Raw genomic sequence first — 22,283 nt, 5'->3', positions numbered from 1 at the left:
TAGATGTATACATCTTTATGACACTGATCCTCAGTACCATATTTAGCAGTTTTTCGTAACACCTATTATACACTGTCATTATAAATTTCCTGGAACTAATTCGTTAATTTAATGCATTTGGCAGTAAAATCCAATTAGTTTTCTTTTTTTTTTATTTTGGCGTGTTTAGGAGGACCAATAAGCAAGCTGAGGAATGACCCAGTGAGAATCATACATGAAGCTGTGGATGACACCTACGATTGGATGAATGCTATCTTCTCTACTGTGTCTCGCTTGATATCATTTGATGAGGAGAGCAAAGGTATCTGAACCATAGTGTACAACAGCTGCTGATTCACATGTAGATTTTGTTACAAATGCGCTAAGTTTCTTTCAGCATGTACTGTCATTCTTCTGTGCAGAAACAAGTGTGGGTTTAATTTACAATAAAGTCCAGCATGCCCTGTAATATTATAAGTAAAGATATCAAGTATCAACTAAGGCACTGTGCACATGTCTGTTCAGATATCCTTTATGCCAATTCCATTCTAAAAACAGACAAACTGAATAACTGACGCAATGAATCACTTATTCTAACGGAAGCAGATTGGCCCTTTAAATTATCATGGGTTGATTTGGAGTCTGTTTTAAAATAGATAAAAAAAATTCTATATTATGAACTTTTTCTTCTGTTTTAAAAAATGGACACCAAACGAACCATGGTGCACCTCTGCTTCTTTTTTTCATAACTGATTTAACAATTTAATTTATTTTGTCTGTTTTTAGAACAAAACAGACAGGCAAAATACCCAAACATGCATCAGGACCGATTATTATGGAGTCTATTCGATGTCTGTTTTTAGAATGAAAGAAAAAGCTCAGCATGCAGTGCATTTTTTCCATTCTAAAAAATGGACTCTAAACAAACCCCCTAACAGTCAATAAGGCTGCTCTGCTTTTGTTTCATACAGTGGTGCTTGAAAGTTGGAGAACCCTTCAGAATTTTCCATTTTTCTGCAGATTGCCTCTTCAGAGATAAAGAGGACTTGATCTCTATAGCGCCACCTATTGGAAGCAGCAATCCTACAAGTCACAATCAACCCTTTAACGAGTCGTGCAATATGACTTAGGATAAAAGCCAAATCAGAATCTCAATTTGCAGACACTGTGTTTCTGGCTATTGGCCCTCGTCATGCAAAGTAGGAGAACTAATTTGGCTACGTGAGAGACTCTGGACTGAGGACTAAGAGTTTATCCTTGTGGAGGGTGACATACCCGCTCAGGCATGCCAAAGTAAGCAGGTTTATTCACCGTGCAATGCTCGTCTTTGCACAGCAAATTTTCTTTGAGGAGCATTGCAAGGCAAATAAGCCTCCTTACCTTGGCTTGCCAGAGCCGGTATGTCACTCTCCACAAGGAGGAATGTTACCCCTTAGACCTCAGTCCAGAGCCTCTCACCTAGCCAAATCAGTTCGCATACTTTGCACTGATGAGGGCCAATTACCAGAAACACAGTGTCTGCAAATTGAGATTCTGATTTGGCTGTTATCCTACGTCATATTGCAAGACTTGTTAAAGGGTGGACTGCGACTTGTAGAATTGCTGCTTCTAATAGGTGGCGCTATAGAGTACAAGTCCTCTTCATATATTTGCATATTAAATATCCCAGAAGAGCATTGCACAGCAAATAAGCCTCCTTACCTTGGCATGCCAGAGCTGGTATGTCACTCTCCACAAGGAGAAACGTTATCACTTAGACCATTATTCTGCTTAAATGTGACCTAAAACAACATTACATTTTCTCACAGTTCCTAAAAGTAGATAAAGTTAGCCAAATCAAATAAAGAAGTAAAAAATATTAGACTTTGTCATATTTTCATTGAAGAAATCGATCCAATGTCATGTCTGTGAGTGGAAAAAGCAAAAGAACCTGAGATCAGTATTAGATCTGACCCTATTGTGAAGAAATAACTGCATCTAAACATTTATGGCAATTGTTGATTAGTTTTGTATATTGGATTGTACAATTTTTAGCCACTTTCTCCCTACAAGACAGTTTAAACTCTGTTTTCTCCCATAAACTGCTCTATTACACGTTAAAACGTTAATTTTTTTCTTGTTTATCCATTTTTTTTGTACAAGGACTTGAGTGCTTTAGGTTGGTGTCTTGCTGCATGACCCACACACTCTGAGATTTATCTAACATACAGATGTTCTGGCATTTTATTTTAGAATTTGCTAATAAAATTGAGAATTAATTGTTCTATCAATAGTGGCAAGCCATTCTAGCGTAAAATAGGCCCAAAACTTGATGTCACCACCACCATTTTTCACAGATTGTATGAAATTTTTATGCTGTAATTCAGAGTTTTTCTTTCTCCAGATATAGCGCTTTTCATTTATACCAAAAAGCTCTACTTTGTTCTCACATCACTATAAAACATTGTTCCAATAGTCTTTTGGCTTGTCTGTGTGGTCTTTAGCAAACTGCAGATGGACAGCAATGTTCATTTTGATGAACAGTGGTTTTCTCTTTACAATCCTGATGGTAGACTCATGAGCATGTACAATAAGATAATGTGAGAGAGTCCTGAGGTTGCTCAGAGCTAACCTTGGGTTCCTTTGCAACCTTGCAGACTATTATATGTCTTGCTCTTGGAATGATCTTTGTTGGTTGACCACTGCTGGAGATGGTATAATGGTCTTGAATTTTCTTTCTTTGGACCCATTCTGTCTGACTCTGAATTGGTGGAGTCCAAACTCTTTAGAGATTGTTTTCTAGCCTTTTCCAGCCTGATGAACATCCAGAACTCTTCTGAGGTCCTCAGAAATGTCCTTTTTTATGCCATGATACACTTCCACAAGCATGTTGTGAAGATCAGACTTTCATAGATCCCTGTTCATTAAATAAAAAAGTCACCCACTCACACCTATTTGTCATTACATTGGTTGAAAACACTAGACTATTATTTCCCTTCAAATGATTTGCCAATCCTCAAGGTTCACATACTTTTGCCAATGACAGACATCTCATAACTACATTATTTTCCTTAATTAGAAAAAATTACAAAGTCTAATATTTTTGACTCATTTGCCTGATTTGGTTCTTTTTATCTACTTTTAGGACTTTTGTGAAAATCTGATGTAGTTTTAGGAAAAATTTATGCAGGAGTATGTAAAATTCTGAAGAGTTCAGAATTTTTCAAGCACCAAAGTGATTAATGCAACAGATTACTTTTTCTGCTGATAGGATGGCACAGACAAACAGTATGTCTGAATGGACAAGTGTAAAGATTCTAAAACATGTTTAACCTCAGTCATTTCATTTTGGGGTTACAAGGAATATACAGTGGGTACAGAAAGTATTCAGACCCCTTTAAATGTTTCACTCTTTGTTTCATTGCAGCCATTTGGTCAATTCTAAAAAGTTAATTTTTTTTCTCATTAAAGTACACTCTGCACCCCATCTTGACTGAAAAAAAAAATCAGAAATGTAGAAATTTTTGCAAATTTATTAAAAAAGAAAATCTGAAATATCACATGGTCATAAGTATTCTGTTCAGTATTAAGTAGAAGCCCACTTTTGAGCTAGTACAGCCATGAGTCTTCTTTGGAATGATGCAACAAGTTTTTCACATCTGGATTTGGGGATCCTCTGCCATTCTTCCTTGCAGATCCTCTCCAGTTCCGTCAGGTTGGATGGTGAACATTGGTAGACAGACATTTTCAGGTCTCTTCAAAGATGCTCAATTGGGTTTAGGTCAGGGCTCTGGCTGGGCCAATCAAGAATGGTCACAGAGTTGTTCTGAAGCCACTCATTTGTTATTTTAGCTGTGTGTTTAGGGTCATTGTCTTGTTGGAAGGTGAATCTTCGGCCAAGTCTGAGGTCCAGAGCACTCTGGAAGAGGTTTTCATCCAGGATATCTCTTTACTTGGCCGCATTCATGTTTCCTTCAATTGCAACCAGTCATCCTGTCCCTGCAGCTGAAAAACACCCCCATAGCATGATGCTGCCACCGCCATGTTTTACTGTTGGGATTGTATTGTGCTGGTGATGAACAGTGCCTTGTTTTCTCCACACATACCGCTTAGAATTATCACCAAAAAGTTCTATCTTCGTCTCATCAGACGAGAGAATCTAATTTCTCATAGTCTGGGAGTCCTTCATGTGTTTTTGAGCAAACTCTATGTGGGCTTTCATATGTCTTTCACTGAGGAAAAGCTTCCGTTGCATCACTCTGCCATAAAGGCCCAACTGGTGGAGGGCTGCAGTGATAGTTGACATTGTGGAACTTTCTCCCATATCCCTACTGCATCTCTGGAGCTCAGCCACAGTGATCTTGGGGTTCTTCTTTACCTCACTCACCAAGGCTCTTCTCCCTTGATTGCTCAGTTTGGCTAGACAACTAGCTCTAGGAAGACTTCTGCTGGACCCAAACTTCTTCCATTTAAAGATTATGGAGGCCAATGTGATTTTAGGATCCTTGAGAAATGCTGAAATTCTTTTTTTAACCTTGGTTAGATCTGTGCCTTGCCACAATTCTGTCTCTGAGCTCCTTGTGCAGTTTCTTTGAGCTCATGATTCTCATTTGGTCTGACATTCTGACATGCACTGTGAACTGTGAGGTCTTATATAGACAGGTGTGTGCCTTTCCAAATAAAGTCCTATCAGTTTAATTAAACACAGCTGGACTCCAATGAAGGAGTAAAACCATCTCAATGAGGATCACAAGGAAATGGACAGCATGTGACTTAAATATGAGTGTCTTTGCAAAGGGTCTGAATACTTACAACCATGTGATATTTCAGATTTTCTTTCTTAATAAATGTGCAAAAAGTTCTACATTTCTGTTTTTTTCAGTCAAGATGGGATGCAGAGTATACTTTGATGAGAAAAAAATGAACTTTTTAGAATTTACCAAATGGCTGCAATGAAACAAAGAGTGAAAAATTTAAAGGGGTCTGAATACTTTCCGTACCCACTGTATCTCTATTTGAAAATACATCAGAGCATGCTATACTTTATTTTATATGGTGATTGTGTTGTTTTTGGCTATAAACATTGTATTTTTTTACATGTAAGGATGTAGCAGAGCTGAATTTGTTAATGTAAATTGTGCTGAATCTGTAACACCTATAAAAAAAATTGTCATGTTGACAAAACGGCAGAAGACAAATTCTAAATTCTTAAGGTGATCTTCAAGATTGATAAAAGTGCAGTAAACAAATCCAATTAACTGCTTGGCCTCCTGCAATCAATGTGACCATGGATGATAACTATAGTGACATCAGGTCTAGCAGTCATGTACTGTATGTCTAAATAAACAAAGCCAGCTCTAATACATCTAAAGTTTCAGCTTTTATAAAAGAGCATGTCTATTAGCTCTCAAATGATTTTCTACATTTGAAAAATGTTCTACGTATCCAAATGTAAGGAATTGTCATACTCAAATGATATGAATGCAATACTTACATTGATCTGTGTGATCTGCGAGAATATCCCAAAAAAATAATGCCGCTGCCAAACTTGAGAACAAACATTCATAAGGAATTAATCATATCCCTTGTCTTTACATGTAGAAGTGTGTATATGAGAGTACATCATTGGGTGCATTATTGTATCTTACATACTGATCACTGTTGCTAAATCTTCTTTTTAAACAATACACATTAGAAATGGATTTTACAAAGTTTTGCGTTAAAATAATTTTTAATTCTGGCAATAAACACAGAAGTTTTTAACTGTATACATATTCATGGCAAGAGGAATTCTGTGGACGGCAGCAACCATAATAAAATGACTGTGCTGTATCCTTCAGCTTACCAGTATTAGCATATCTCTAATTAAAAGGAAACTATTTTTGTCAAATGTTTGTGCGCTCATCATTGTTTAGACTGTATGATTGATTGTGTTGGTTACTCAGCTGCTGAAATGCATATGAGATCTAGCTCCTGATTATAAATAATCCTAAATTAACAATTCTCTACAAAGGCCTAGCTGCATGTATTTTCTAATGGTTTTACCCAAATTATCAATTATTATTGCATAATTCAGAAACTAAAGCCTCAGTTAAAATAAAACAAAATGCAGATTTCAGTTAAATTTTAAGTGGTTGTTATATATTATCTAATGCTGTCTAAAGAATTCCGCTCAAGAAATTCACAGCAATAACTAACAAGGTTTAAGAGGCTGCACTTGATTGATGGTCGGCGTACTCATGGTGCATTTTCTTTACTATGTACAGTTCCAATTGATTATTCAACACCCATTGCAAATTACTTTTGTTAGCAAAATTTATAAACTGTCTGCTGTTTCCAATAAACTAATCACACAAGATCGATTGAAAGAACTCAACGCAACTAATAAAACAAGTGGTTTCTCCAAATTCAACACAAAATGAAACTTTTAATGATTACTGAAGCCTCAGAATTATTCAACCCTTTATATCAAGTGTCTTTAGTACTGAGTAGAGCCCCTTTGCTTGACTGTAATATAATGTATAGCCAGACTCCACCTTCTGGCAGTTTTCCTGATGAATGTTAGCCCATTTCTCATTGACAATGGCCAGAAGGCAAGTGGTCAAAAACTCTTGAGTGACTGCAAAAGACCTGCAACATGCTCTGAGGTTTCAGTTTGTATAGTAAGGCACAAACTAAATGTGGAAGGTCTCCAGATTCCAAGACAAACACATCTACTGACCCAAAAGCACAAGAAAAGTTAGCTCCTATGTGGTCAAATTCATATAAATATGCAATAGAAGTTTGGAGATACTGTTCTGTAATTGATGTAATAAAACAAACTTTTGGGCCTATGGATCAGCGATATGTCTGAAATACAAAGAATGAAGAATATGCTGAGTTGAACACCCTGTCTACAATGAATCATGGTGGAGGCTTGGTGATGCTTTGCTTCCTCTGACACTGAAATTCTGCAGCATTTGAAGGGCAAGATGGATTTAATCACGTATCAGAAAATCATAGGAGAAAATGTTATGCCTTCTGTGAGGAAGCCGTAGCTTCTGCATCATTGGACCTTCAAACAGGACAATAACAAGGCTTGGTTTGAGAGGAAGTCCTGGAAGTTTGTGGTGTGGCTGTCATGTTGCAGTACTTGAATACCATAGAAAATCTTTAACGAGATTTGGAAAAGGTGGTTTCAGCACGTATGTAAGGGTGTGACAGGGACTGTTATATTCCTTCCCCTGAAGACAACAATTGTATTGTGAATATTAACATGCAGTTGTATTGTGTTTTGATGGTATAATGTAAAATGCATAGAGTGTTATAAGTACTGATGCAGCTGTGTTGGTACTGCCTAAGGTAACCTGTTACACTCAACTCAGGGGTAGGGACAGTATATAACATGGTTTAGTGTTTAGTTAGTGATAGATAGGAACATCAGGGCAAGATATGCACTGGTGCGCCTTATTAGAGTACAGTACTAGGAGTAGTATAGGATACAGTTTAATGTTTGGTACCAGCCTAGCATAAGAGGGGAAAAGGTCAACCAAATAGGGGAAGCACTTCCTAGTTTAGTCAGTCTGAGTTAGTATATGTGAGGTTCGTGACAAGTGGAAGTTCAAGTGGCAGTGGGCTGGAGGCACATGGAGCATATAGCGTTCTGACAGCATGAGGTAATACCGAATTTCCTGTGGCATTCCTGTAATGTTCGGGGCCTGAGGACCAAACTAGTCACTGGGAAGTGTGCCTTATTAATTTCCATACAAAGGAAGCCAGATCGGGAAACGTGTGAGGCAAACATAATGTATCTCGGGAGTGCTGTGAGGCCCGATGGGAAATCACTGGGGCTGACTGTAGGATGAAGCATAGGGATAGATCGAGCTGAACGTGAGCAGGAGCTTGAAATGTGCGTGTTGAGGAAAATGGAAATGGAGGGTGTTGTGCCTGATACTGCATGTTAAAGACTGTTGTATCTGAACTGTCCAGTAAAGTTGAACTTGTTATATTGAACTGGGTATCTCCTGATGTGTGTGCGGCTGATCCTGGACCTAAAGACGTGGATGCAGCTGAGGCTTCCGGCTTAAAAGTGAGTACAATGCAACATTTACAGTATACTACATTTGAACTGGGACACTCTTTGTAGGGTGCTAGGGTAAGGAGTAGCAGGATCTCGCCTATGGCTACTGCTCTGAGCACCTTACAAGTAAACCTAAGAATAATAGTGAACTGGAATTAATTGCTCATGATGAGAAATAGGCTAAGATTCCTCAGAAATGCTGCAGAAGCATATTTTTAGTATTCATAACATGAATCTTGTCATAATGGGGTTGAATAATTCTGAGACTGCAGTAGTCATTCAAAACGACGTTTAGTATAGAATTTGGAGAAACCATTTTTTATTAGTTGTGTTGAGCTACTTACATGGTTCTTGTTTAATTGTTTTATTGGAGCCAGATGAAGGTTTGCAAATTTTCCTATTAAAACTAATTTAAATAATTTTGATTGCAACATTAAGAAGAAAGCAATATTATAGATATCAAGGAATGCTTGGGTGTTTTTGGATTTTTCCTAAAGGTCCAGGAGTTTAATGTAAACTCATGGGCTAATTTTGCTTTTATTGGGTTCTGCTAGACCCTCCTATAATGTCAGGTTCAAGGATAGGGTAATTTTAATTCATTTGTACCGATCCTGTTTCCCCGGATATCTGTGCAGCAAATGTGGATGTGAGCTGCTAACAATGGATTATACAGCCAAGCAGAATGTTCATGCTAATAGGGCATAAATGTTAAATAGTGCATAAATATACAATGGATAAATGTCCTTCCATATGATCTATTGGGAGCTTATGCAAACTGGCAATCAGCTTGTTGTTTCATTGAGCAAGTAGTGTTAGTCTTTTTCTGTTTGCTCCCATAAATTGCAATGAAAAGAACTGCACCAAGAAGAGGTAGTGCAGATGGAGGTTACTTTACAACAGATTATGGGGTTCAGTGACCACCACTCTCCAGATAGGTTAGGGTACTCTGACAATCTCTTACAAATACCCTGGATGGGAAACTCTCCTAAAGCGAAAGCCATTAATCATGGAACAGGGGAGGTTCCAACCTTCACCTGCAACCTTTGCTGTACAGTGCAATAAATGGCTAAGATTGGCAGAGGATCATGAAGGATAGAATTCACTGTTGAAATTTGTCTGTCCTTTTTTTGGGAAACTGTAGGTTATTATTGTTTTAGTCTTGAAGATCCCTTTAACCCCTTCATGACCAGTGACATACAGTGGGGAAAATAAGTATTTGATACTCTTCCGGTTTTGCAAGTTTCCCCCCTTCAAAGAATGGAGAGGAATGTAATTTCTATCGTATGTACACTTCAACTGTAAGTGACAGAATCTTAAAAAAAATCCATAAAATCACATTGTATGATTTTTATAGAATTAGTTTGCATTTTATTGAAAGAAATAAGTTTTTGATATAACAGAAAAACAGAACTTAATATTTGGTATTGAAACCTTTGTTTGCAATTACAGAGGTCAGACGTTTCCTTTAGTTCTTGACCAAGTTTGCACACACTGCAGCAGGGATTATGGCCCACTTTTCCATACAGATCTTCTCCAGATCTTTCAGGTTTCAAGGCTGTCGCTGGGCTACATTGAGTTTCAGCTCCCTCCAAAGATTTTCTATTGGATTCATGTCTAGAGACTGGCTAGGCTACTCTAGGACCTTGAAATGCTTCTTATGGAGCCACTCCGTAGTTGCCCTGTCTGTGTGTTTCCAATCATTGTCATGCTGGAAGTTCCAGCCTCATCCCATCTTCAATGCTCTTACTGAGGGTAGGAGGTTGTTGACCAAAATCTTACGATATATGACCCCCTCCATCCTCCCTTTATTACAATGCATTTGTACTGTCCCCTTTTAAGAAAAGCACCCCAAAGTATAAATGTTTCTTCCACCATGCTTCATGGTTGGGACAGTGTTCTTTGGATTGTACTCACCCTTCTTGTTCCTCCAAACACGGCGAGTGGAGTTGATATCAAAAAGTTCTATTTTTTTGTCTTATCTGACCACATGACCTTCTCCCATGCCTCCTCTGGATCATCCAGATGGTCATTGGCAAACTTCAAATAGGCCTGGACATGTGCTGGCATGAGCAGGGGGACTTTGCGTGCAGGATTTGAATCCATGATGGCATAGTGTGTTACTAATATTAATGTTTGAGACTGGTCCCAGCTCTTTTCAAGTCATTGACCAGGTTCTCCCATGTAGTTCTGGGCTGATTTCTGACCTTTCCCAGAATCATCTTTACCACAAGAGGCGAGATCTTGCATGGAGCCCCAGACTGAGGAAGATTAACAGTCTTTCTTGTTCTTGACATTTTTTCTTCCATTTTCTAATAATTGTGCCAACAGTTGTTGCCTTCTCACCAAGCTGCTTGCCTATTGTCCTGTAACCCATCCCAGCCTTGTGCAGGTCTACAATTTTGCCCCTGGTGTCCTTAGACAGCTTTTTGGTCTTAGCCATGGTGGAGAGGTTGGAGTGTAATTGATTGAGTGTGTGGGCAGATGTCTTTATACAGGCAACGAGTTCATAAATGTGAAATTAATACAGGTAATGCGTGCAGAGTAGGAGTGCTTCTTAATGAAAAAACTAACAGGTCCATGAGAGCCAGAATTTTTGCTGGTTGGTAGGTGATCAAATACTTATTTCATACAGTGCAATTTTATGTTTTTTTATTTTTAGATTCTGTCTCTCACAGTAGAAGTGTACTAATGATCCCTTCATTCTTTGTAGGTGGGAAAACTTACTAAATCATCAGTGTATCAAATAATTTTTTCCCCACTTTAAATTTACGTCAAAGTTTGTGTCTTTCCATTTGATGTGGGTTTGCACGCCGAGACTACATCTTTCCCTGCACATGATGACTGATTTAATCAGCCACCATGTGCCTTTAACAGCTGTGGGCTTTTAATCCTTGACTGCGGGATTTAACACATGCCAGCTGGAAGTGCATCATTCATCTCCTCATCAGCGACACTGTCACGTAATTTGATGGCCAGCGCTTATATGAGATCATGATTTTTGTACTGCTATGTATAGCACAAGTGATCGGACCATCGCAGCTTCAAGACTCTTGGCCTATAAAAATAAGAAAAAAAAAGTTTAAAAACCCCCCTTTTGCCTCATTAATGATAAAACAATTTTAAAAAATACACATATTTGGCATCGCTGCATTTGTAAAAGTCCAAGGTATCAAAATTTAAAGTAAATTAATCCGATTGGTAAACGGTTTAATGAGAAAAAGAATCTAAACCCCAGAATTATAAAATGCAATAAGAAGCTATCAAAACAACTTTTCTACCCCAAAATGGTATCAATAAAAATGTCAGCTCAGGGGGCAAGAAATAAGCCCTCACATAGCCCCATTTCCCAAAAAATGTAAAAGTCGACATAACCAAAACAAAAAGGTTTTCCTACAAGATTCCTAATTTTTTTTCACCACATAAATAAAATAACTATGCATGTTTGGTATCTGTGCACTTGTACTGACCTGGAGAATCATATTGTCAGGTCAGTTTTACCATATAGTGAAATTTGTAAATAAAAAAAATAATAATAATTGTGGAATTGCACTTATACAAGCCTTCATATGGTTATGGGGACTGAAAAATAAAGTTAGGACTCTTGAAATAAGGGGAGGAAATAAGGTGCAAAAACAAAAAATCGCAAGGTCATGAAGGGGTGAAAGTGGAAAATATAATTACATATTGAATGTAAATATTGGAAGATGTATAAAGAAGCATTTCAATTGATATTGCTTTAAAGAGAACCTGTCATCTGATTCATGCTACCAAAAGCGCAGGTAGCATGAATTAGAGCTTGGCTACCCAATGACAGCCATGTACTGTATATTTCTCTCTGACAAGCTCTGATGTTTCAGAAAAAGATATAATTTAAAGTTCCATCTCTGATAGAGATGATTGGCAGGTCTCTCTCTATGTATACAAGAAGGAGAGACTGGTCAATCACCTCCAGAAGCTCAGGGAACATCCATCCAGAGGTGGAGCTGGACCACTTTTGTCTCCGGCTGGTACTTTAAAGTAAATTTTCTCTTCAGGAAAATATGCCTGACTACAATCATGCAGCCAGGCTCTGATTCCTGCTGCTCGTGGTTTGTACAGCATGAATCAGGTGACAGGTTCCCTTTAAAAACAAAATTATACTTGAAATTGTTTTTATTTAACTGAATCAGTCTGTATCTCAAGATTTTGTTAGTTTATTGTTACAGTTTCCTATATAGAGTGTAAGGTATTCTGCAACTTTAAATAAAACAGGAAATATCTATGGGTAAAATATAAGGGTGACCCCTTCCAAACAAAACTTTTTTTAATATTTATTTTAATAAAGTGAAAAAATGCAAAGGATTAGGAAAAAACATGTAATGTGCTTTAATGACATATTAGATCATCTGAAAAATTAAATAACCAAAAGTTGTCTTTGGGTTGATGAAAAATAAAGACTTTAAGGATGTGTCTAAGGAAAATGAGACTTTACCAGAACCTTCTGAAGAACACCACACACTGTTTCATAGTTTTTCATCAAATTGCTGCATGCTAATTTTCCTGAATGTTTTTATAAGTTTTACAGTTTTGCAAACAGTGTGCTGTAATTTCATATTCTCAGAAAGCAGTGGGTGAGCATTAATAATGCTCTGTTGTCTAATGCATGCTAAATGTAACCACTTGGATATGTAGCAACTATTGTGCTAACATCTGTGAAATTCACGTGTAGCAAAATATACGTACTGCAGACATTTAACACATATCCAAAAACTCCTGTACAAATGTGTCGGCATCCAGCAAGGTGTCTTATAAGTCTTCTTTTATTCCAATTTAGGACTTGCAGAGGCGCCAGTGAAAAAAATAGGTTGGTTTTCATTTTTTTATGATCTGACAAATACATAAGGAGAAAATAAGTATTTAGTGCAGTTTATGTTTAAAAGCTACAGTTAAAGCTTGGTAAAACAGTTAAAGAAGCACTCCCATCAAAATTGTTATCCTTTTAATAAATTGCAGTCATCATATTATATACAGTGGCTTGCAAAAGTATTCACCCCCTTCGCATTTTTTCGTGTTTTGCTACCTCCCAACCTGGAATTTCACTTTTTTTGAGGGTTTGCATCAGTTCATCTAAAGAACATGCCTTCAACTGTGAACATTTAGTCTTCTGTTTATTGTGAAGCAAATAATAAATAGGACAAAATAACAGAAAACTTCAGTGTGCATAACTATTTACTCTCATAAAGTCAACACTATGTAGAGCCTCCATTTGTGGCAATTACAGCTGCAAGTCACTTTGGATAAGTCTCTATGAGCTTTGCACATCTGGTCACTGAGATTTTTGCCCACTCATAAGGCAAAACTGCTCCAGCTCCTTCAAGTTAGATGGTTTCCTCTGGTGAACATGAACAGTAATCTTTTCAATCTGACCACAGATTCTCAATTGGATTAATGTCTGGACTTTGACTAGGCCCCTCCAAAACATTTACACATTTCCCCTTAAACCACTGAAGTGTTGCTTTAGCATGCTATGGGACATTGTCTTGTTGCAATGTGAACCTCCATCCCAATCTCAAATCACTGACAGACTGAAACAGGTTTTGCTCAAGAATATCCCTGTATATTGCACCATCCATCTTCCCCTCGACTTGTACCATTTTCCTTGTCCCTGCTGCCACCATCATGTTTCACAATGGGGATGATGTTCTTGTGATGATGAGCTGTGTTGGTTTGGCTCCAGACATAGCGTTTACCTTGGTGGCCAAAAAGTTACATTTTGGTCTCACCTGACAACAGTACCTTCTTCCATACATTTGGGGAGTCTCCCACATGTCTTTTGGCAAACTCAAAATGAGCCTTACATTTTTTGTCTCTAGGTAAAGGCTTTTTTTCTGCCCACTCTTCCATAAAGGCCACCTCTATGGAATTTATGGCTTATTGTGGTCGTATGGTCAGATATTCCAGTCTCTGCTTGGGAACTCTGCAGCTCCTTCAGGGTTACCTTTGGTCTCTGTGCTGTCTCTCTGATTAATATCCTCCTTGCCTGGGCTGAGAGGTTTGCTGGGCGGCCCTCTCTTGACAGGTTTGTTGTGATACCATGTTCTTTCCATTTGACAATAATGGATTTGATCATGCTCCGGGGGAACCTCTGAGATTGGGATTTTTTTTATAACCCAACCATGACTTCTCAACAACTTTGTCACTGACCTGTTTGGAAATTTCCTTGGTCTTCTTGGTATTGTTTAGCTAGTGGTATCTTTTGCTAAATGGTGTTGCAGCCTCTGTGTCCTTTCAGAAAAAGTGTGTTTATATTGACAGTCCATGGAACACTTAGATTGCACACGGGTGGACTTCATTTCACTAAGCCTGTGATTTATGAAGGTAATTGCTTGCACCAGAAATATTTAAGGGCTTCATCACAAAAGGGGTGAATACATATGCACAAGACAATTTTTATTTATTTGATCCCATAAATTTGATTTATTCCTATATTTTTCTCACTTCATCAACTTACACTATTTAGTGCTGATGCATCACACACAAGTAGGCTTACAAAAGCATTTAAACAGGTTGGTAACAAAATAGGTGAAAAGCCAAGGGGGTGAATACTTTTGCAAGCCACTGTTGCACCGTGTATTTACAATTGCTCATTTTGCCCTTCTACCCAGTTAAGTCTTCTCTTTTCCATTAGGTTTATGACTTCACGAGATTAAAAGCTTCTAAGCTCTATGTAGAAAAAGAAGGTAATTTTTCCCTGTATGACTCATAAGTCACTGCAAGGGTTCCTGGCAGGGGGGAGGAACAGAGCACCTGGGTCAGGAGTTGAAGAGGAAAATAATTTTTGCAGGAAAAGAGACTTCCTGTTTCTACATAGACCAGAGAAAAGAGAAAAAATTAGTTGGGCAGAAAGGCAAATGAGCAATTGAAAGTACACAGTGCTATACAATATAATGATTGCAACATGTTAAGAGGATAAAAACTTTGATTGGAGTGCTTCTTTAAGATAGTGAAGGAGTCAATCATAAATGCAGATGTGAAGCCCCTAGTAATGCACTTGTATAATCTGTGACTGCATTATAGGTAGAGATGCCTAATTTATTAACTTGACTATAAGGACAGCAGTCATAAACCAGCTTTATAAGGAACCAACAACATATTTGCTGTTTTTGGGAGCAGACTTCTTTTTTATTCTGCCATTTCTTTATTTTACCTTTCATTTTCTCAAATGGAAAGGCAGGAAGCACTGGTAATTTTTGTAAGTTTTTATAATTGCATTTATCTAGAAGGGGTGAAAAATTAGGGATGATGCAATAGTATTATCTCACTACCTTTTCTTTTACCCAAAATATGGTACTTCCATAGTCACTTGGTTTATGAACACCTTTAGACATTAGCATTAGCTGAATCAAATAATAATAATTTCATATTTAATACAAAATATTGGAAAAAATCCAGTTCTAGAGCTGTAAACTAAATCCTAATGAAAGAGCATCTGTTTGCTATTCGCACATACTTCTTTTAATAAACACTTGCTGGAATATCTTTTTTTTAACGTTTCATTGTGCCACTCTCCTGATAGTCCTCTTGGTAATGTACTAATAAATTGACAACAGGGTGGCTATTCCTCTTGCCACTAGGCACTGTCCCTTATGCAATCAGACACTATCACTACTGATTGGACCGTGTCTACTTGTGTAGGTGCACACACCATTGACAAAAAGAATAGCAGATTTCATTGTTGAGGAATGGCACAACACAGATTTCTAAGAAAAGATAGGCCAGAATTGATATTTAATGGGGATCACAGTCATTTATTAAAGCAGGCATGTCTGGAGGGCGAAAGGTTCCTCATAATAAATTAGGACAAATAAGTTCTGAACATTTAACTCCCTTTTTATTGCCCTTAGAGTCCCATGTTGTAATATCTGTATACTCTTTTGCTTCCTCCCCTGCCCAGGAGCTGTGGTATGATCAGACCATGTTCCTGTACGGTCAGACACAACCATTACACAGTACACAGCAGGGACACATTTATAAGATTATCTCAGCACAGGAACATTTTTTTTAATCACATCCAATTGTGGAAGTTATTATCATTCCAAGATCTAGTGATTAAAAATAACTTTGTTCATGTGAAAACCCCTTGAAACACATGATTACAACTGAAAATTTGCTTCCAGGTTGGAGGTGCACAGTCTGAAATTTCTTAAAGTTGTGTTATCTATAGAGCGCTAAAATATACTCAGCAGCAGAATAACTATTACAATAGTCAGGAGCAAACTCTGTGAAGCTGAATTGATTGTAAAAACCTGGTGTTTTGTACAATCTGCACTGCAGTTGTCACTTACTGCAGTCTCTACCTGTCATTTGCAGGGGGCAAAAATGATTATGGGGTTCAGGCTGCTCAAAGATTGATCAGAGTGTGAGCATGGCGGGCACCGATTCTCACAGATGAGGAGAAGATGGAGAAAAAAAAATTCTCCATCTTCTCCATTGTGTCAGTCCCTTGAAATCAGACTACAGTCAGATGTTATCTGAGTGCAATCTGATGTTCCCCATGCACTCACAAACTTGCATGGCCAAGTGCAATTTCAATATCAAGTCAAACTCTGGCATGTAGTGATTTATTCCTTGGACAATCTCTGTCCAAGGAAAGTTTCTGACATGTGCACGGACCCATAGAATAAAATTGGTCACAGAGCGATCCAATGTTTTGTCAGATCACACTTTGACCAAAATACGCTCGACAGCACCTGCCCTTTGATAGATAAATAGAGAAGATAGATCAATCACACCTATTAACATATTTTATTTGTAACTAAAGTAGTTGAATGTAACTGTAGAATTATATCTAACACAACAGATAATAGAAGTACATATGACCGTGGTGATTAGAAACCAGCCAATACTACAGAACACTCACTCACTGTCATGTTGTGTCATAAATCATATAGCACATTTAATATCAGCCATGGCATTTGCCAAGCAATCTCTTATACTGAACTCTAATTGTTACTTAGAGGAGATTACAAAAGATAGGAGTCGAATGATAAATGGGTGCTAATGAAGATTATATGTTAAGCACGCAAGATGCCGACTGTGCACTAATGAAGATAATATAAAAGTGATGGATCCATGCTAAAACAAAGTTACAGTTTTGGTTTAAATAGATATATTTTGCGCAGCATAGTACCCCACAGACATTTTGCACAACATTTGTTTACTTGCATGGTTAAAGGATCTTTTAGTGATCTCTATTTAGAAGTGCAGGGACACTAGTTCAGGTTACATACCTTTATCCAGGACAACAATTCAGTTTGATGCACTAGCCCTGTATATAAATATCCTGGCCAAAGAAAAGAGGCTTTCTAAAACCACCTCTGAAACCCCACCTCTGGCACACATGCCCCACCAAATGCCCCCAATGTATTGACTTATGTGATTATTCCATAAATAATGTGTTGAAAGGACTAGCTTAATTGTACCAAATCCTAACTACATATAATTATATCTCATCAGCTAATCAAAAATATATTTGCATCTTAATTCCCTTTAACTTTGCCCCCATGATTACGCATGCCAGATTGAGATGACCAGAAACTAATCATTTTGCAATTTGTAATCAAATTAATATAAGAGTCAAAATAACACCTTGAACTTGACCTTAATAGATACTTCACAGTCTGTCATTTTTGTTTACAGTAAAAGGATATAAATGATGGACTGGGTCTAAGATTATCATCTGTATGCAAATGAACATATTTAAAGGGGCTGGACACTTTATCTTTATTTTAGCCAATGTGTTGGAAACACAATCATGTGTCACTTGCTTATATATACTACAGGTTGTCCTCCTGGACTTTTTAGTGAAGCCTTCTTCAGACTGAGACATGTTCATTTTTGATCCGATTTCTGAATCAAACTCACTTCAAGTGAATAGGTCTATGAAATAAAAATGCACAGCATTGAAATTCCATCCATGTGTCTTTTGAGTACAGTCCATTTTTTACTGTTTGATGAGCTTGAGAAGATTGATTTTGGTTTTGTTTGTTTTTTGCATATTTGAAAAACAGATGGCGAAAGTGAACCAAAAATGACAAAAGATTGATAAGGCACTAGTGATGATCGAGCATGCTCGTTACTTGAGATTTACGAGCATGCTCGGGTGTTTTACGAGGATCTTCAGCGTGCTCGGGTGTTATGTATCAGTCACTCCGTGTTCATGATTTGTGACTATTTGACAGCGTTAATACATGTGAGGAACACCTGTTTCTTAGGCATTCCTCACATGTATTAAAGCTGTCAAACAGTCGCAAATCATGAGCATGGAGTGACGAAAACATAATACCCGAGCACGCTAAAGATATTCGGCGAGCTTCCGAACATGCTCAACGAAGGGGTTAACACAACATACGCGCTCATCACTATAAGGCACACTTTTGAAAAATAGAAAAAAAAAAAAGTCAGAATAAGGCCTAAAGGAAAGCTGCACTAACAAGTGCAGAAGAAGAACCTGTAATATTTGTATATTAGGATTTGCCACTAAATCATGTCACTAATATGTCTGTTAAAGATAAAGTGGCCCCTTTAAGGGTATAATCAATCCTATTCAGTGAAATGCAACTTAATGAATTAGAGGACATGTACAATGCTGTGTATGAAAAACAAATCTGGAAGATGATGACATTAGTGACCTAGTCTGTGGCCCCTCAGCCAATAGTCATTAATACAGTGGTGCTTGAAAGTTTGGGACCCATTCAAAGTTTTCTATGTTTTTCCATATATTTGACCTAATATTGCATAAGATTTCACACAATTCCTGAATGGAGATAGAGAACTAAGTCAAAAAAATAAGTGAAAAATAGAGACAATATTTAAAATAAGTGGGCAAAATGAGTGTCAAAAATATGAGAATCCATAGGATTAGCAGATAACTTAATAGTGAAGTTAGAGTCTGGTGTCAACCGATATGATGACAATCAGGTTTGAGTGGGCAACCTGCGTTTCTTTCAATAGCAGGGATCTATAAAAGTCTGATCTTTACAACACATGTTTGGTTGCTGATGCTCATTAAAGTTTGGATTCCACCAATCCAGTCAGACAGATTGTGCAAAAATAATGGAAATTCAGAACTATTACAACCCTCCCCAGGAGTGAATAACCAAAAAATATCACTCCAGGAGCAAGGCTTTCAATAGTCTGAAAGGCTACAAATAAACCCAAGATAACTTCTAAGCAACTAAAGGCTTTTCTCACATTCACTAATGTCAGTGTTCATGAGTCTATATTCAGAAGGACTTACTGAACAAAAATGATGTACATGACAGTATTGCAAGGCGAGAGCCTCAGGTCTCTAAAAAGAACATTGCTGACCATCTGCAGTTTGCTAAAAGTCCCCTTGATCAAATCAGAAGGTTATTGGAAAAATGTTTTGTGGATGGATCAGCCAAAATATAGCTTATTGGTTGAAATCAGTAATTTTATGTTTGGAGAAAGAAAAACTACATTACAGCATAAAATCCTCTTAATATCTGTGAAACACAATGGTGGTAGTGTCATGGTTTGGGTCTTAATGATTTCTGAATTTTATCCTCAAATTCTAAAGGAAAAAGTCAGGACATATGTCCATTAGCTAAATCTCAAGACAATATGCAACAAAACAATTACCCAAAGTACACAAGTCAGTCGACAAAAGAATGGTTAAATAAGAGTGAAGCTGAAGTTTTGGAATGGCCAAGTAAAAGTGCTGACCTTAATCTTATAGATATGTAGTAGTGAGCAATTGATGAGAGAAAGCCCACCAACATAACAGAGTTTAAGCTGCATTTTAGGGAGAAATTTGCTAAAATTCCTCCAAGGCAATGTGTACAATCTAATCAACAATTGCTGGAAACATTTACTGTAGATGCAGTTAATGCGGCATAAGGTTGTCACACCAGAAATTGAAGCAAAGGTTCATATATTTTTGACACTCATAGACATGATATTGAATCATTTTGAATAATAAACAAATAACAATGTACTTTTTTACTTTCTTTTTTGACTTGGTTCTCTTTATCTACTTTTAAGCCAAATTTATGCAGAAAAATGGAAAATTCTGAAATTTTCACAAACTTTCAAGCACCACTCTACATAACATTAAATGCTGTTCGATAAGACAAAGTAGAACAATATTTCAGTTTGCATAGTTTAATTAAATGTTCCTGTTTCTACATTTTGCAGTAAGGCTGTGCCCACGATGCGGATTTAATGAATTTCCGCAGCGGCATTTCAGGCGGAAATGCCGCCTCGGAAACCCATTAAAATCGCTTGGTAAGACATCTGGGATGTATCCCAATGATAATCCACATGTGCTCTGCACATGCTGCGGAAATTTCCGCTGCGGATTATCATTCTGGAAAAATCTGCAGCACAACCAATTTCGTGGCGAAATCACGCTCATTGACTTGCATTGAACAGCATAACATCCGCATGAATACATGTATACATGCGGATGTTATGCGGTTCAATGCGCGGATGGTACCCGGGTCTGGAGAAGAGGAGACTCTCCTCCAATCTGGGTACCATGGTACCTGCAAGTAAAAAAAGAATTAAAAAGTAAAAAATAAATAAAAATCTTATACACACATCTCCGGTAGCCCCCGGTCTTTTCCCGGCAGCATCCTCTCTCCTCTGCATCCTGCAGTGTGCTGGAAGGACCTGCGGTGACATCATTTAGTCAGCTGATGGTCACGCGACTGCTGACGTCAGCGGTCACGTGATGGTCGCGTGACCATCAGCTGACTAAATGACGTCACCGCAGGTCTTTTCAGCACAGCACGGGACACCGAGGAGAGAGGGTGCTGCCGGGAAAAGACCGGGGACCACCGGAGATGTGTGTATAAGGTTTTTATTTCTTTTTTACTTTTTAATTCTTTTTTTTACTTCAAATGTAGCATTTGAAGTAGAAATTTCCTCTAAGTTGGTCACACAATATAAATCCATGCCAGTTGCATGGATTTATATTGTGTGACCGACTTTTCATGCCCTTTTCCAAGTGATGCTCAAAATCGCTTGGAAAAACGCTTGAAAAAAACGCATGCATACACGCATGTAAAATCGCTGAAAAAATGCATGTAAAATCTGCATGTGTTTCTTGCCAAGGAGATGCAGAAATGATCAGGAAATTTCTGCTTCAAATCTGCATCGTGGGCACATAGCCTTACATTCTTTTTGTGACATACCTCGGTGTTCTTTTTAACACTCCATTAGAACATCCATCCAATGTGTTCAGTTCTGATAAAACAAAACAAAATCGGGTATAGTGTTTTGATTGTTATTGGGTGACCAATATAAAACCAGAAATTACTTTACTGGTTATGTAAAGGCCATCTGAGACTAAACTACAGTATATGGCATGTGATTTCATGGAACTAGAATATTTTTTTTAAAAACACCTGGAGCTCCGTAACAAGAATGCACCAGCATTATGTAGAAAGAAGAATATTTTTAATTAATTCAATTAAAAAATTCAAGTTTGGTGGGATCTAATCTAGAAATATAATATTTAATTGTGGGATAGCTTTAAGTAACAGAACATTATCAATTGAATGTCAAAGCTGTGGAAACACGGAACATGTTAAAATGAAATGTGAAATTAAAGTCTTATCGATTTTAGATCTTAGTTCCTAAAATATACATCGATGGATGCCAAATGGCCCAGTTGCTTTATTGATCCATTTTGTTTATATGCAGTTGTACATCTCATTGTATTAAAGGGCTTGTCCATCTTTAGGGACTTTTGTTTTGCTTAAAACACCACTCATGGAGATTTTTTTTTCAGCGCTGGAGTGACGTTTTAAATGTAAGCCCTCTGCCCCCAGTCGTATATTCATCCTCCGACGTCTTCACCGTTTTTTTGTGCCGCTTCAGTCCCATGATACCATCTTGTAAGCGCAGCTTTTGACTGTCCGGAAGTCAGAAGTTACATCACAAGAGCTCAGTGAAAGTCTATGAGAGACAGAACGAGGCTCTCATAGACATGTATTAAAAAGTGACCTCTGTGCAGCACCATGAAACACTGGAGCTGCCGACAGGACACTTTTCGCCAGAGACCGATGGAAGCAATGCTAGAGAATGATGAAGGCGGCAGCAGGTGAGTATGAGACAGGAGTTCAGGAGAATTACATTGAAAGCACCACTCCAGAGGTGCAATAAAAAAAAACGCTGGAGTGGTGCTTTAAATGCATGTATTGAGTCTAAAAATTATTGCTGTATTTGGGTTTCATTGAAAATTTTGCATCATTTATCT

At 37.7% G+C, this 22,283-nt stretch overlaps 1 protein-coding gene across 50 annotated transcripts in view; it reads left to right on the top strand.

Moving 5' to 3' along the window:
- TRDN (triadin) overlaps positions 1-22,283 on the top strand; it is a 1,346,604-nt gene that overhangs the window by 141,683 nt on the left and 1,182,638 nt on the right. For 49 of the 50 annotated variants that reach the window (XM_073675989.1, XM_073675994.1, XM_073675993.1 and 46 more), the window contains 2 exons: positions 170-301; positions 12,831-12,860. In XM_073675989.1, coding sequence (XP_073532090.1) covers positions 170-301; positions 12,831-12,860 — 162 coding nt within the window. The remainder of the gene's footprint in view (positions 1-169; positions 302-12,830; positions 12,861-22,283) is intronic. The other variant, XM_073675970.1, reaches the window with a different exon arrangement.

Source organism: Phyllobates terribilis, unplaced genomic scaffold, assembly GCF_046119375.1.
Source record: "Phyllobates terribilis strain yellow unplaced genomic scaffold, ASM4611937v1 Scaffold_3__8_contigs__length_932513732, whole genome shotgun sequence".
Taxonomy (NCBI): Eukaryota; Metazoa; Chordata; class Amphibia; order Anura; family Dendrobatidae; genus Phyllobates; species Phyllobates terribilis.
This window is presented reverse-complemented; position numbering and strand designations above follow the sequence as displayed.